The sequence below is a fragment of the Haplochromis burtoni genome, unplaced genomic scaffold, assembly GCF_018398535.1.
Source record: "Haplochromis burtoni strain Fernald_Lab_line unplaced genomic scaffold, NCSU_Asbu1 Contig_184, whole genome shotgun sequence".
Classification (NCBI taxonomy): domain Eukaryota; kingdom Metazoa; phylum Chordata; class Actinopteri; order Cichliformes; family Cichlidae; genus Haplochromis; species Haplochromis burtoni.
In genome coordinates, this window is record NW_024582545.1 from 485,474 (window position 1) to 502,668 (window position 17,195).

The following is a 17,195-nucleotide window of genomic DNA, read 5'->3' on the forward strand; positions in this document are numbered from 1 at the left end:
TACGTGTGTTTGTGTGTCGTCTGATTTTTTTTTTTTGGGGGGGGGTGTACAGTAAGCCCCACCCCCTTCTGTGCACTTTAAACTCTGCTGTTTCTCTTCTGGGCAAATATTTGCCTGTTTCCTGAGTTGGCTTCAACACCCTTTCTCCTAAAGTTTGACTTCAGATGAGTCAAAATGTCCAGACCTTACAGACTGCTGGTTAAAAATGCCAAACAGCTAGTTTTGATCTGCAAAAACTCTGAGAAGTACCTGACCAAAGATGGGATGCAAAATCTCTGCGTGATTGAAAATGGGAGCGTTGTAATAGGAAGGTAAGTTTGTCACAAATTATGAATTTTATAGGCACATTTTCAGATCTCTAAGCTTTATAAAGGAGATGTCAAACATCTGGGTCCGGGATCAAAAGTGACTACTGCTTCTGGTGTGAGGATTTAAACACAGTAGAAGAAGTCTATGCAAGGTTAGAAGCTTGTTAAAATCTCAAGATTTTTGAATTATAAAGAAAGTGGGAATGTTTGGGTTCCAAAATCTATACATGTGCATGCTTTGTGCTCTACAAAAGCACACAAACTGACAGGAAACTGAATAAATGAGGAAAATTAGGACCTGCTGTTGAAGCTGCACTTTTCCCTTTGACACCTTTTGCTTTACACCATGTGATGGCAAAAGAAGACAGTACAGGGATTATTGAGTAAAAGATTAGGTTTTGACTGTCAAATGTTTACTGTCCTGTTAAGTAAAATAAAGACAGTAGATTTTAAAGATGACTAGACTTGTGATAGGTTTTTATTGCACATGTAGCTGCACAAATGCAAAATTTTAAAGTCTCTTAAACGTTTGATTCAGAGCCTCTTCTACCATGTTGCCCTACAATTAGACAGGTTTGGTATTTTATTTATACACTACTTCTTATTGTTGATATTTTCTAATATATCTCTAATTCACAGACCAAGCTGCTTTAGTGACTGAAATGATGAGCATCCCATCTAATGTTAAAGGCTTTAAAAAATGGTTCTATTTGTATTTATCATATCTCTACTGTCTATCACAGATGCTCTGAAATGTTCTAATGTAGCTTATTACTTTCAGTCATTTTAATGCAAAAGAGGTCATCCAAGACGCCACTGTAGATCTGTTAGCTATATTACAATGCCAAACATCAAAATATAGCCAAAAAAAGTGAAAAACTACAATAGAATCAATGGCTCTGTTTAAAAAAAAAAAAAAAACAGATCTGTTTTGGAGGTTGACAAATACATTGGGAAATGCTTGAAAATTACACAGGGCACATGAATAAATATGACAGGAGTCATAAATAACCTCTGTTGAAGGTTAAGAAGCTTTATTACAGTCTCTCAGATTTCATCAGAAAGTTGGAAAATATCTCATGTAGCTACAGAAGTGAGCAGAGCTTGTTAGGAGCTGTGCTGTGCTTTTGGGCACCAGTTTCAGGTTATTTGAAAAGTGATTTCTTAACCTGACGACCAATGATACACACTGGAGCGCCCCCTACAGGCTCTACAGACTCATGACATGTCAGAGAACAACGTCACTGGATGAATGTGTGCTTTTCCCTCACAGTGACGGGCTGATTAAAGCTGTAGGGCCTGCAGAAACCATCAGAGCTCAGTATGCAGAAGCTTTGTTTGACAAAGTGATCGATGCTGCAGGAATGTGCGTCCTGCCAGGTGAGCATCAGCTCTGTATCAGTTCTGTTGGCTTAAATATAAGCAGTCAGACGTGTGAATTGTTGAGAATTTCTTGCCTTAGTGTAATGTAAAAAAATACTTGATGTTCTAAAAAAAAAGACTCCCAGACATTTGTTTTGTTTGTTTTCTGTTTTCTTCCATTATCATCATCAAATTTACAGACTAAAGATGCTAAATTTAAATGATTTGTTTGATATCAAGCTTGTGAAAAATATGCAAAAAAACTAAGAAATCAGGAAGGAGCCGAAGTCCAAAGTACTTTTAATGTTTGACCTTTTACTTCTGCCTCTTCTCGCAGTGATTAACTGCTGCAAACTTCTTGTTTCAGGCTTGGTTGATGCTCACACTCATCCAGTCTGGGCTGGGGACCGGGTGCATGAATTTGCAATGAAGGTAAATTATTCTGCTTAACTTCACTTCGCTTCACTTAGCATCTGAACTGTTGATGACACGCTCGGCGCTCCATCTGCAGCTGGCAGGTGCCACCTATATGGACGTGCACCGAGCAGGTGGAGGCATCCACTTCACGGTGGAGCACACTCGAGCCGCCCCCGCCTCGGACCTCCTGGCGACCCTCCGCAGCAGGTTGGTGCGGATGCAGCGAGCGGGCACCACCCTGGTGGAGTGTAAGAGCGGTTACGGCCTGGAGCTGCAGACCGAGCTGAAAATGCTGGAAGTGATCGAGGAGGCCCGGCGCTCCGTACCTATAAACATCTCTGCCACCTACTGCGGAGCTCACGCAGTGCCCAAGTAAGTATGACTATTTTTGCCTTATATTCCATATCTCCTCCTCCTCCACGTCTTCCTCCTCCTTCAGAGGGAAAACAGTGGCAGAAGCTACAGAGGACATTCTGAGAGTTCAGCTGCCTCGGCTGAAGGAAAGGATGTCTGCTGGGACTCTCAGAGTCGACAACATCGACGTGTTTTGTGAGCAGGGAGTGTTTGACCTCAGCTCAAGCCGCTCCATCCTGCAGGCAGGCAAACAAATGGGCCTCAACATCAATTTCCATGGAGATGAGCTTCATCCCATGAACTCTGCTCAGGTATCTGCCGAAGCTTATGTATACGCTGTAAGCTACAGCCTAAAGATGAATATTCACCTCTGAACCACATCATAACCTTTAGTTTCTGCTCACCGGATCAACAGTACTCATATTATTTTAGTTTACACCAACTCCAAAGAAAAATATCAGCTAGTTTCCACCTTTGTGATGAAAACTAGCATGCTTCATTACCATCTTAACTACCAGACCTACGCTCTTCTGCATCTGGATAGTCTCCAGATCCCCGTACAGATGGATTGAGAAAACAAATGTTCACAGAGTCATGTGAAGTAAAAATAGTAAGTATGATTGGGAGCTACAGATCATTTTTGTGGCCTTATTAAACAGTTTCCATACACCCATATGTTTTTTTTCTAAGAACATATGCGTGTACAGAATATATGTTATTTCAGCTGCTGATAATCTTTGACTTTCAGAGTAATACAGTCTAACACATCCAAAAACATGGTCAGGAAGGCGAGGGAAATGTCACTATCGACAAAAAAAAAAGACACTAAAGGTGCATAAAATATAATTGATGATCCGGGGCCAAATGCAGATGAGCTGCATGGAGACCTTTGGATATTTATCTGAAACCTAACAGTTTAATTGTTTATTAATAATCATCTGAGGTCCTGTCTTGTTAAACAGAGTGTGCATTTATTTCAGATGGGGGCGGAGCTTGGAGCCTTAGCCATCAGTCACCTGGAGGAGGTGACAGATGCAGGAATTGCTGCCATGGCCAAAGCAAAAACTGCCGCGGTCCTCCTGCCGACTACAGCTTACATTCTGCGGTACTGTAACACACACACACACGTGTACACACACTTACACACACACACACACACAGTGTAAACACACACACACACGTGTGACACACACACACACACGTACACACGACACACACACACACAGTGTAACACACACTGTACACAAGACACTACACACAGTACACACACACACACACGTACACACACACACACCACCGTGAACACACACACACACACACACACACGTGTACACACTGACACACGTACACACACACAACACACACACACGTCACACACACACACACACACACACGTACACACGTAGCACACACACACATCACACACACGTGTAACACACACACACACACACACACACACACACAACCACCTACACACACACACACACCCACACGTGACACACACACACACACACACACACATATGTTACACACACACACACACACACACACACGTGACACACTACACACACACACACACACGCACACACACACGCACACACGTACACACACACACACACACACACACACACACACACGCACACACACACGGTACACACACACACACACACACACACACACAACACACACACACACACACACACACACTGTACAGCCACACACACACACACACACACACACGTGACACACACACACACACACGTGTACACACGTGTACACACACACACCCTTTAACCGAGAGTTTTCGAGTAATACATTTATTGATGTTTAGGTTGCCCCAGCCTCGGGCCAGAGACATGCTGGACGCTGGAGTGATCGTGGCCCTCGGCAGCGACTTCAACCCCAACGCCTACTGCTGCTCTATGGTGAGTGCAGGATGTCTGACTCCTCCTTTGTCTCTGTCACAGCCACACTCTGTATATAAAAGATGGATGTAAGTACTGTGACATTACCCATGAAGCCTAAACATTACGTTTCCGTTTTTCCTTAAGCAAGAATGATAAGTTATTAGCTTCCACTGAGGTGCAAACTGCTGCTGTAGGCATGTAAAGTTGGACATTTTAACATGGAAGTCTGGAGGGGTTGATTCACCTCAAGAGTCTGCCTCAAGTGGCCAATAGAAGAACTGCAGGCTCCCCTCTGCTTACATCCCCCTCTGTTCTTCTTTTTCTCTCCCTCAGCCGATAGTGATGCATCTGGCCTGCATTAACATGAGGATGTCCATGCCAGAGGCTTTGGCCGCCGCCACCATCAACGCGGCCTATGCCCTCGGGCGCTCCCACACACATGGATCGCTGGAGGTCAACAAGCACGGAGACCTGCTGCTCCTCAATGCCACACGGTAAGCCCACCCACAGCAGAGAACACTTCAAAGACCAATTTCATGATTTTATGGAGCTTAAAAAAGTTAAGGTAAAATTTAAAGAAACAGTTGTGTGTTTTTATTGTGGAAATAGTGCAATTATTTACTCTGTGTGTTGCACTCAGTCACTCACTGCTTGCAGTTTAGTGCTGCCTTTAACTGTAATGTTATATTAATGCATGGTTTCATAATTTGAACCATTATTTTACCAGGTAGCTTTATTAATTGTGCAGTTTTAGTGATTCCTAATCAGAGAAACTTTGGTGTGCAGATGTTTAGATTTGGTGTTTTTCTGATACTTCTGACCTCTTCCTACATTGAAAATCTAATATTGTATCAGCTTTACATTAGAAATAAGAAATAAAAATAACAGAGGCTGTCCTCTGTGTCGTTTTGCAGGTGGGAGCACCTGATTTACCAGCTGGGAGGACATCAGGAGCTCATCCGGTATGTCATCATCAAAGGGGACGTCGTCTACGATAACAATAAAATCCTGGACTTGTAACTGTGGAACTAGGTTAACAGAGTGAAGTAAAACTATCCAAAAATGTAAATGTGTGCTTAAGGAGCTAACTAAAATAAAGTTTTAGTCTCTTATGTCAGTGTGGTCACACCTGTCAGCCCAATAAGTACTGGGAGGCTTCGGTCCAGATGTTTATCTATGTTCATGTAGTGCTCTGTCCAAGCATGAAGCCCTGTCATATCAAACAGCTCTCTCCTTTTGTCAGTCACAGTCCCTACATTTAAAATCCTTCCACTCCTACCTCTCCTTCTCTCACTGCCTCCTAATATGCCGTCCCCCTCTCCTCTTCCTTTGTCTTCAGGCAGCAGTGGTATTTTCGCCCTTCAGACCAACAGTGCCATCAGTCTGGGTCTGTTAACAGAGGCCTCAAACAATCTGAAATCTCATGTTAATAACCATTGTTTAGTCTTGATTTATTTTTTAAATCAAAGTCACAGAGAGCCACTGAAAGTGGGCAAAGGTTCATAACCTAGATCAGATCACTGCTGTTAGAAAAGCTGAGTCAGGAGAGAGAGAGCTTTCCCTCTCAGGTGATCAATCAGTTCACTGAATTACCTGATCTGACCTCTGTGAAGCCTGCAGAGGCCTGAAACTCTCTCTGCTTTTATCAGAGGATTGCAGCAACAAAAGAAAATCTCAGTAATCATCACCTGGAACAAAAAAATCTCTTCAAACCGCATTTCTGTAGAGTGCTCTTTATCTTTATTCAACATGTTAGTACACAACGCTCGCCTTATCTAAGCATTTTTCTCACACGCGTGGCTTTCAACGACTTGATAATTCATTCCCAGTCTTTCTTTCTGTTCTGATTTTTCTCGTGTTATTACTTTACATAAAAAAAAAACACAATATATTGTGATTTTTATAAAAGCTAACTATAAAAAAACAAAAAAAAAAACCTAATTTAAATGCTATTCACAACAATAAATGGGTGCAGAGATGGAAAAAAGATATAAGGTTGTAGTGGTACACATAAACTGGCTTTTTAAAAACTATAACGATGATATATTCTATGTACCCAAAGCTCAGCTGTGTGAAACACCTCCATTAATCCCCTCAGGCTTCGTACTTCTTCCCTGCCCGGTGGATCTGCTGGTAAAGTGTCATGGAGAAAGCCATGCCGAGCAGCTGGAAACAGAAAAACACTCCGGTTAATAAAGAGCTGTGTTATGAGGCAGGATTTAGTGCTTAGCGAGTTAACTTTAGAAGGTGGTTCCCTTCTTAACCAGCATAACCAGCCCTAAACCGTTTCTGGAGTCTGATAAGAGATCTACATGATCAAATCAAGGCTTTTTGGCCGATCGGTTCCCTGGAAAATTGTATCACAATTCCTGGAAGATAATAAGATGGTCTCTAGGGTTATGGGACAGTCTGAAGTTTTTGTTTTTCCTCTCATGAGTAAGAAAATAGATCCCCAGGGGAAGTTTATTTCCTGTTGTTCTTTGAGCGTTAATATACTGAAACCGCCCTAAACTTTTGCCTCGTTTTACTCTTGTCAATACAGCCCATGAAGACTTGCTGTAATGTGCCATATTAACACTCAGCAGCAACCTGCCAACCCCAGTAGCCTTAGACAGAACCTCCAGGTAGCCTGGGGTGGTATCTCACAGCTGTTAGGGAAAGGGTCCCTAACAAAGTCTTTAAAGGCACATGGCCTTAATTGGCAGTAAAATGTCTTAAATGAATTTTTATTTAGTTTTTTGTGATTCTGTAACCCTGAGAAAGTTAAGGAAACTACATCCTGGATATGTTGAACTTGCTTCACTGCACAGACCCAGTGAGTATTTAAAGTCTGGATGTGACCACCGGATAAAGTGCTGCTCACCTGTATGACCAACACACACATCGCAATAGTCCCCAGAAGGTGCTTGTTGTCGTCCAGCCACTCCTCAACCTTCTCATAACAGCCCTGAAAAGACAAAGGAAACCAGATCATCAGGAGACATCTGGTCACAAAAACGCTTTACACTGAGTTCACTCTTTTCTCCTTTTGTTCATGGTTACTAACATCTGTTGTTGTTTCTGACACATTCAAACACAACCTAATGCTTCTTTAAATTCAAATAAAACAAAAACAGTTTGGGATTAAGTTCGAGGTAAAGAAATAACAGGAAAACAGGAAAAGAACTGTAACACCAACTCATTAACTATATGAGTCGTGGTTGTGCAGCTCACTTTAAACCAGAGACCTCTTTTTAATCGTTTGAGCCAATAGGATCACAGTAACTGTGCCACGTTCATGTCACTTCAACCAATCAGAAGTTGCAAGGGCAAAACCCACGTGGGCCCAAATTTACTGCATGTGGCCTCTGTCCAGTCATGTGTCTGTAGGTGGGTCTAAAATGGAAGTTGTTGAACGTGGCTCTGATGCAGCTAGTTAGGCGTGGTAACTGCTGATAATCACGTGCTACCGGCAAAACTCGGGACAGTAAGTCAATTTCTGTCTTAGTGCATTTGCGCCGCTATGTGTTTTTGTGGTCTTCTTTTGCGGCTCATTCAGTGAATTTTGGTCAAAGTGTGGTGAAACTTGGTGTTTGGAATTGGTGATAGCTTCAGCCTTTCTTTAGCCGGTTACATGACGTCTAAAGAATTTCTGGTGCGGTTTTGTTTGTTTAGCGGACTTGTGTGCATTTACGTAACTGCTTGTTTAATCATGGTTTGTTTTCGTTGTGTTTGGTGGTTGTAGAAATGGTTTATATGAGATTTTAACTGAGATTCAGAGGTTTCTGTGGATACCACACATGTCGGGATTTATGTTTCTGACCCCGTGTTATAACCGATTAAACGTGATCTCCTCCTTTTTGCCCCCGGTATCGGGGGCGTGGGGCTTAAGTGGTTAAATTTATTGGGCCTTGTTGACAACAGAAGGAATAAAACAATCAGCAGATTGATAACTTCACCGACCCGTGTCCAGAACACATTGGAGGTGTTGCGTCCACAGTCCGGGTAAACCTGCTGGCAGCAGCGGTCAGGAACCACGTCATCATGGAACGCCGTGTGCCAGTCGCGGTGGTTCGTCACGCCGCAGCACTTCCACTAGTAAACAAGCAGGAAGGGAGGAAATGACAGTGCATCATTCAGTCAACAAGCAGCTGGATTAAAGAGTTGCCTTTAATGCATCTGCTCACCTCTCCCTGTATCGTGTTCCAAGCATCCCTCAGGCCGGCGTTGTTGTCCGTGTTGTACAGCACCAGCCCTTCTTTCAGGTCCTGACGGGCATTTTCACTCACCTGTTCACACAGAACCAGAGGTGGATCATGGGATATGAAGGCACACTCATCTGCAGCCTGGGAGTGAGCATGATTGCTAGCGTTTTGCAGTCTTACCTTGTCGGTGTAGACAAAGAACAGGATGAGGAGGATAAGTTCAGCCAATAGGATGATCAGGAGAACGATGAAGAACTGAATAAAAGAAGAAAAGTGTCAACATAAGATGAACAAAAGTTCATTTATACTAAATACGGTAATACACTCACACTCAGCAGGAGGCACTTGTTCTCCTTGATGGCACCCAGGCAGCCCAGGAAACCCGTCACCATGACTACGGTGCCGAGGGTGATGATGAGGTTGGCAGCGGAGAGCGAGGGGAAGGAGGGAGAGAGAGTGGCGAAGCTGCCCTGAGAAACCGAGAGCCATACGCCGACACCCAGCAATCCACAGCCTCCCAGCTGAAACACACAGGAAACTCAGACACTTCCTGCTGATTCGGTGACGATAAATTGCTTTAATCTCTTACTGCCGAGTCGGTGCGTGTGGAAAAATTACCCAGAAGAGCAGGTTAAAGAGGAAGAGCATGTACTTCACACAGCAGATGCAGCCGCGAGCCATGACTGAACCAACGGGCACTGAATAAATAAATAAATAAAGATTTTTTAATGGCAGATTTATATTAACAGTCTAAAAAAAAGTTACTAAAGCTTTGAAATAAACTGATCTCAAGAATACTACCCAAATTCCCCTTTAGGGCACCACTGTTCCCACTGTGCGCTGATAAAGTTTCTTAAATTATTTTGGTCTGTGCAAAGATACAACCACCAGTATTTACTTAATTTAGGTCTAAAATGAACTTTTATTACGTAGAGCTGCACCTACATCATAGTCAGTGGCAATGTTTTGAATTTTTAAGGGAACAAAACATGATTCACTTGTTGTGTGTTGCTTGTTTGCACAGAAAAACCACAAGTCACAAGTCACAGTCTGCTTTGATGCACATTATGCAACACTGACTGTAAACAGTTTCCTCTGCAGGGACTCAAAGTACAACCACAACACAGCAAAGAGGAGATGAACTCACCACTTGAACAAGCAGGAGAACGCAGAAGCTCTAGTGGTTTACCTGTGACACACAAACGTACACGAGCATTAACACGGCGCCTACAGGTGTAAACAAGTTTTTAATACCACTTTAACTGATACTGAACTTACCACACAAACAAACTGTTGTCACTTTAAAATGAAGGGTATGGTAAAAAAACAAAAACAAATAAACAAGTATGTGGTTGAGTTTAGGAACATTTTTAAACGTGTTTTGTTTGGTAGCATCTAACCTGACAGCTCCACACATCCTTCACCTGTCCAAAGTGTGGGAGTGGTGAATTTGTCCTCTGCTTTTGTTATTTAAATAAAAACTTCAAGACGAGAAGGTCACATAAATAACAAAAACGACTGAACACTCAAAAATCCCAACTATGCCTCGCTTCTAAAACTTTATTTATACATAAGCTTATATTCCTGTTCTTACCGTTTTAGAAATATTCAAAACAGCCTGAAACTGTTTTAGTCAAACTATAAAGGACAAACTGAGCAATTCAAAATTAATGATCCATATTAAATTTAGAGGCAGTGTAAATTTAAATTTAATGGAAATTTTCATGAGGTCCATTCATAAAAAGTGTAATAGATTTTACTCTTACTTGTAAAATTGTATTTGAGATATTGTAAATGTTTTTAAGCACGTGCATTTACCCTGTAAACTGTAAAAAGTTCAGTAAGATGTAAGTGTGGTTAACAGATAACTGACTAATAATACAACTTCTCCAAGTCCAAGTACTTTCCACATTATGTTTTAGGTGGTGTCTTTCTCGGTCTCCCCACCACCAAAAGTTAAAAATAGAAAACTGGAAAGACATTACTCACAGGAAATGAATTCATTTAAGGACCAGCAGACACAGACTGCAAACTCTAATTTTAGCCGTATTGATATCATCAGTAATGTTGGTAAACACAGAATTTAGCCTCCAAGTACAGACCCTAGTTTTTTGGAAGCATTTTACATTATTGAACCTTTTATGAAGACAAACTTGTCTTTTTAACAATGCATCTCCTTCAATTGTAAATGTAATTTGTTAAAATTGTGCATTTTTAGAAAGGTTAACTGAGCCAAATGTGAGGAAAAGAGAAAAGAGATGGATTGTTTTTGTATTTGTATTTACAGCACAGAACAAAATATCCACATTAAAAAAAAATCATTATAGCAAAATAATAATTTTACCTTGAATATAATTTTAAATATATATAGAATTGTTAAAAGCCTAAACTGAATTTTGAATTAATAACTAACTACACATAGCTATTGATTATTTCATTAATTCATTTATAAACATGTTAACTTTACAAATATCCCAATATCCAGGTAAACCTTTAAAAATGTGTATTTTGTCTGAACAATAGGGCTGCCACAAACAATTATTTTGATAGTCGACTAGTCACCGATTATTTTTGCGATTAGTCGACTAATCAGATCGTGCATCCATTGGACATAAAACGTACAGCTTATTGCACCAGCAGCATCTGCTCTTATATAACTATCATTAGCTTACAGCTTTAAGTGTTTAAGGTATGTGCTAACTAAAAATAAAGACAAGATGATAGTTTATTAAATTTTAATGAAATTTGCAGATTGCCGTCTGCTCCTTGCTATCTAAAATATAACAGGACACCGGAGTATATTCTCGACCATCTCACACTTCTGATAATCAGCTGTCTGCTTGACGTTTATTCAGCTGTGTAAAAACTATAACTTTAATCTCAGCCAAACCGATTTACTCAGGAACAAATAAAGTACTGAAAAAAGCCAAACAATAACATTTCTAAGTTATCTAAGTGACTAAGTGAGTAGCGAGAGACGGCGGTGGGTTTGAAAACAATTTTCCGGGAGTCCGGTGTTCTCACGGGCTCTAGTGAGCCTTGCCCCCGGCTAGCTATCGAGCTAGTGGGTAACAGACGTCTCAGAAAACGTCAGAGCACTTTTGAAAGTATGTGGTGTCTTGATAAACTGAGCAGATATTTGAGGTTTACACAGCTACATTCTTGCCTGAAAATATGTTAAACGTTTATTTTGTGACCCAGAAAGAATAATAAGAGTAACGTTAAAATTAACTAGCTGCCACCATTGTTGGAAACTGAGCAGGGCCGCGCTATGAATTCTGGGATAGGCTGGGCCACGAAGTATACACCCGACCCATCCATCAAATCTGGGGAAATGAAGGGCGCATTTGTCGGAGTCTTCGAATTTGGACAGTCTTCGTCGTGTTGCTGTAACGTAATCGGCCTACAAATGCGGGCAGGAGGATGCGGTTCCTGAATTTGGACACAGCTACGATACTGAACGCTGCTTCTTCTTCTTCGGGATTTAATGGCAGCTGGCATCCTTCTACATGCAGTGCTGCCATCTTCTGTTTCAGTCCGTTATTACACTCTTAAATCCTACTACTTATTCCTGCGTCTTTTGGGATCTTACAAAGCTTCAAACGACGTGTCGACTATTAGTCGTCGACGATTTTGATAGTCGATGTAAACGTGACTAGTCAACTAATCATGGCAGCCCTACTGAACAACAACACAAACTCAGATTTTCTGTCAAGTATTTATTATTATTATTATTTTATATATAAACATTTTTGACAAAAATTTGATTTTTTTTTAACAGTTGTTTTTTAAATGTGGTCAAAGCATGTGACAATTATGGGAATAAAATATGACAAAGAATCTAAACAAACTGAAATAGTAGTACAATTTTAAATTTAATTAATCACTTTTGTGCGTGTGTGTTTCTCTACTACAACATTTAACGTCATACACACTGTAGTAACACAGTAGCAAAACAATAACAAAAACCTATCAACCAGAGACAATAACTTTCTGTTATTTTAAAATGACTAATAAGTAAGTAAAGTAAGCAGTGATGGTAGTCTAAGGAGCGTGGAAAGAAAGCGACAGGACTTTAAGTTTCCTGAAGATGTTTCACTTCTCATCCGAGAAGTTCTAAGACCAAATGGTGGAGAGTCCCAGGTATGTTCTTTTCTTTTCAAGAACAAATATCACAAAGTGCTTTACAATACAAAATAAGACACAACAATTAAATATTTCAAACAACATTCAGCATTTAGATGTTAATAATTTCAACGATTTTTCTGCATTGTGTTTTAATATCCACAAAAATTTAGAGACTTTTAAGATAAAAAGGAAAGATGGGTAGAAGAACAAAGACACAATATCAGTGACTTGCTGAACATGGAAAGTAGAATGCCAGAGCCCATTATTTTTTCCCAATTATGTTAACAAGATATTACGATGTGGCTGAATGCCATTATTAAAATATAACATTTAAAAAACATTTACTCTGAGCAATTCCTTAATATTTCTTACATTATTATCATTATTATTAATTTGTAACAGGATAACTACATCTATGCTGTAGGGGTGCAACGATACACAAAATTCACGGTTCGGTTCGGTTCGATACTTTGGTGTCACGGTTCGATATTTTTTCGATACAAAAAAAATGTTCATGCCTTTTTAATTTGTCATTTATTAAAATTATAAATATATATTTTAACTCAAAAGTACAGTTTTTAAATTTAACCCTAACCCTTGTGCGTGTTTTTTATTTTGACAGCGAATACGCACCTGCGGACCACTTATGTGCAGCCCTGGTTATTTAGCTCATCATATTGCAGCCACAGAAATTCTTTTGTCCATGAAACCATAAAGCTGCACTTTCTTTTTGCCTTATAGTCTGATTTGTCATAACTTCTCCGTTTTGTGGTAAGCTTTTCTTTGGCTGTCACTTCTTCACCCTGACCTGTCTTATTTGGCTCAGCAGAACTGAAATGCTTTTACACACGCACTCACATAAGCTCAGCGATTCTCTGCGCGATCAACCTCTCACATGTTTAAGCTGCGGGAGATTTCACTTGTCATGTTTGCATAGTAAGCTAACGATTAATAAGACGATGTCAGAGGAATTGGTGCACAAATTATCATCACTCACAGATCAGTGCTGTCGCTCTCTATACACAGTTCGCACGATTGCAAAGTGAAAGCAAAAAACAAGCGCAAATTCAAACGCGATTTCAATATGTCACATATTGACAGTGGCTCACCGATGCCAATGACATAATTACCCAGCTACATTTCCGAAAGAATGCAAAAGCATTGACATATATTTTTCCTTCCTACAATAGCCCGACGGGCAGGGCAGAGATAGATTTTGGTAGCCCGACTGAAAAAATCGCTAGCCCCGGGACGTCGGGCTAGCGATATTGCGAGCCCTGTATCTGATTGAGGAATCACTCATCTTTGGAAAAGAGAGTTTATTACAGAGAAATGTCTCTTTCCAAAATAAAAGCTATACTATCCGCTTCTTCTGGGCTATATTCTCAGCAGCATAAGGAGAATCATGTGCTAACAGCTGTCTAAATGACTCGGCTAAAGTTAGTAGCATGCTTGTTGTTTTTTTCCTGGATGAAAAACCCACCAAAAAACCAAAGGAAGCGCAAAAAAAACCAGAAGAACAAGAGAACAAGTAGGAAAGGCGACGACGAAAAAGTAAAAACAATAAGGAGAATCCTGTGCTAACAGCTGTCTAAATGACTCGGCTAAAGTTTGTAGCATGCATGCTTGTTGTTTTTGTCTTTGCACTAGGATGATGTCGGTGTAAATGTGCAGTCATATTCGTTGTGTTCCCACTAGTGCTGTCAGCGTTAATCTCGTTGAAATAACCTTAACGCCACAACACGGCAAATCTCCGTTAACGAGCTACCGCCGATCGCCCGTGCATGGGGCTAGACGGCCAACACGTTAACGAGCTAACTGCGCTAACACACTAGTTCACACCAATGTAATTGAGCATTGCATGGCACATCCAACATACTGTTTTACTTTAGTCCATGACTCGCTTACCTTCAGGGTCATACGTCACATGAAAACCAAAATAATTCCAAACGCCAGATCTGAATGAGGTTCAATTTGCCTGTTGCAAGGAGAGCTTAACTTCTGTCTCGCTAGCTTGCCCTGCGCTCTTCCTTCTGACTATGCTGTCTGTGTTGAGCGCTCAGTGGATCTGCGCTCGACAGTGCAGCCTAGGCGGAGTAGTCGAACACAGATTCACTGAGCGCTCAACACAGACAGCATCGTCAGAAGGAAAATTGATAAAATAAATTACAAATGTTGTATTGTTCGATACATATGCGTACCGAACCGAAAGCACTGTATCGAACGGTTCAATATCGATACGAATATCGTTGCACCCCTACTATGCTGAGAGTCATACTCTCAGATAAATAATATGTTCACTATAGTGAGCCTGCAACAAACTAATGGTACTGTTTCACACAGTTCAAATTCATTCAGCTGTGGTTAACGCTGTAACACAGTTTTCTGTTTGTTAGCAAGATTAAATCAAAAAGTTATTTTTTATTGATTTATTTTTGAACACAGGTAAGACTTGAATCAGCTTACAAGTGATTAACTTTTGGAGTTGATCCAGATCTGGATAGAGGTCTTTTTATCATCAATATTGGTGTCAAACACTCACCTCTTGTACTGTGACCTCACTAAAGGTAGCATGAGCACATTTTTAACTTTGCTTAGTTTAACAAATGCCATTAATTAATAATTAATTGATGGCATTTTTAATTAATGTCATTAAAAAAGCATTTGCCTACACTCCATCAGTGGAGACAAGGTTCACTTTCCCATAACCCATCATACAACTGGAAGTCTTTTTGCAGCCAGAGAAGTCGCCCCCTTCTGGCCTTTGAAAATAATGACATCTTCCATCTTTTATATACAGTCCACACAATCACATTTTGAATGGGGCTTTCAGACGTGGGCACTACAAAAGTACGTAATTAAATACATTTTTAAGCTTCACAATTACATTAAATCAGAATTTTTTTCATGCCCTCTGGCTCACATCATCACAAACTATCCCAAAACATCGCCCAACGATACAGCAGCTTCCAAATTTAAAAACTAGTGCGTCCAATAAATCTCTGCCTCGACGTGGTTTGACTGAGAAAAGCCATTTTGTTTTTGTTTTTTTAGACATATAGTGGGATCCTCGTCCCGTGGTGACGTCATCACCCAAACTTCAGTTTGCGGTCAACAGTTTGCGCTTTAAAAAAAAGAGAGGGGGGTGGGTAAGCGTAACTGTACCGGTGTTATTTTTAAATTCACCAACTTTATACTTTAGCGATAAGAAAAAATGCTAATGTCTGCCTACACGAAGCTAGCCCACTTCGCCGCGGCTCAGGCCGTGATTCTTTCCATGTCCATGTCGGGTAAAAGAAGAGGAGGAGGATGAGGACAAAAATGGGGGATCACTTTCTTACCGCAGTCAATGAAATTGCGCTCATCTCCCCGCTAACTTCTGGAGGTCCGCATGGTGCTCTGCCTCACAGCATCAGCGGCTTTTAACGTACAAATCCCGCAGTTGGAAGCTACGAAGTCCGCTCGGAAGTTTCCTCTATGGCTGGAGGAGGAGGAGGAGGATGTTTTCTAGGGAGAAAGGCGGAGCACAGAACTGGAGGACTGGAGGCGTGACTTTCGGGGGAAGGGAAGATAGTGAGCCGGTCAAAGACCCCGGCTGGATAAATATGAGTATTAGAATAGTTCACATAGTTTCCTATCGTGGCTCAATCCCCCGATTTTATCGACACAGTTGAAGCCCAAAAGAGCAATGATGACAGTTTTGTTTCACCTAGCGGTCAACAGCGGTACTGCAACATCTAACAGCAAACGAGTATGAACGACCAGATATCAATTTATTTCAAAAAAAAAATTTCCATACTGATTAACACTATTTAATAATGCAAGACGTTTATACTGAGTTAAGTTATACATACAGTTTTAAATTTTTTTTTTTATATATGTATGTATATAGCTACATAGGGTTTTGGACATGACTCACTCGTTGTTATTTCGCCTCTGTACACCACCACAATGGAATTTAAATGGTCATCAAACGCATCACAGTGAGACTGAAGTGCAAACATTCATCTTTAATTCAAAGGGTTTAACAGAAATATTGCACAGTCCCACATTTTCAGAAACATTTAAAAATATCTAATTTCTTTGCCCTGAGAAAGTCTTGGGTTGCTTTTGTAGTATGCTTTTGGTCTTTAATCATTTTCACTGTGAGGCACTGTCTAATCAGTTTAGCCCTGTACACTCCTATCAACAAACACACCATCAAAACATGACGGATAATAATAATGAAGAAATTCGCACAGATTTTTAAAAAGTGTATTTTTTCTAACAGCCAAATGGAGGTGACTCCTCTGGCTGCAGAGACACTTCCTGCGATCAGCTGTCCTCACTCTGTGACATTAGTAACACTTCTTTGCTCATAGGGGGTTGCCTGGTTGCTGGAGTTTTAACTGCATTATTTTAAGCTCTCTACCGTACAATATAAAGCACTTTGAGGTGACTGCTGTGGTGATATAAATAACAGTGAACCAAAGAACACCAAGCTGGCTACATCCATCTTTATCATTTATAATACCCATGTACCAAGCTCACAATAA

At 40.6% G+C, this 17,195-nt stretch overlaps 2 protein-coding genes across 2 annotated transcripts; one reads left to right on the forward strand and one right to left on the reverse strand.

Annotated features, from left to right (window-relative positions):
- The first annotated feature begins 52 nt into the window (after positions 1-52).
- amdhd1 (amidohydrolase domain containing 1) lies at positions 53-5,460 on the forward strand. The gene is made up of 9 exons (XM_042225833.1): positions 53-311; positions 1,582-1,688; positions 2,038-2,102; positions 2,182-2,459; positions 2,527-2,752; positions 3,422-3,546; positions 4,273-4,366; positions 4,682-4,842; positions 5,263-5,460. The coding sequence occupies exons 1-9, from the start codon at positions 175-177 to the stop codon at positions 5,366-5,368; spliced, it is 1,299 nt and encodes a 432-aa protein (XP_042081767.1). The 5' UTR covers positions 53-174; the 3' UTR covers positions 5,369-5,460.
- Positions 5,461-6,065: 605 nt separating this feature from the next.
- LOC102292805 (tetraspanin-9) lies at positions 6,066-16,186 on the reverse strand. Its single transcript, XM_005934245.3, has 9 exons — positions 16,002-16,186; positions 9,680-9,721; positions 9,151-9,230; positions 8,862-9,053; positions 8,713-8,787; positions 8,515-8,616; positions 8,291-8,422; positions 7,212-7,295; positions 6,066-6,514 (listed from the first exon to the last, which is right to left on the reverse strand). The coding sequence occupies exons 3-9, from the start codon at positions 9,211-9,213 to the stop codon at positions 6,443-6,445; spliced, it is 720 nt and encodes a 239-aa protein (XP_005934307.1). The 5' UTR covers positions 9,214-9,230; positions 9,680-9,721; positions 16,002-16,186; the 3' UTR covers positions 6,066-6,442.
- Between the last annotated feature and the right edge of the window lie 1,009 nt (positions 16,187-17,195).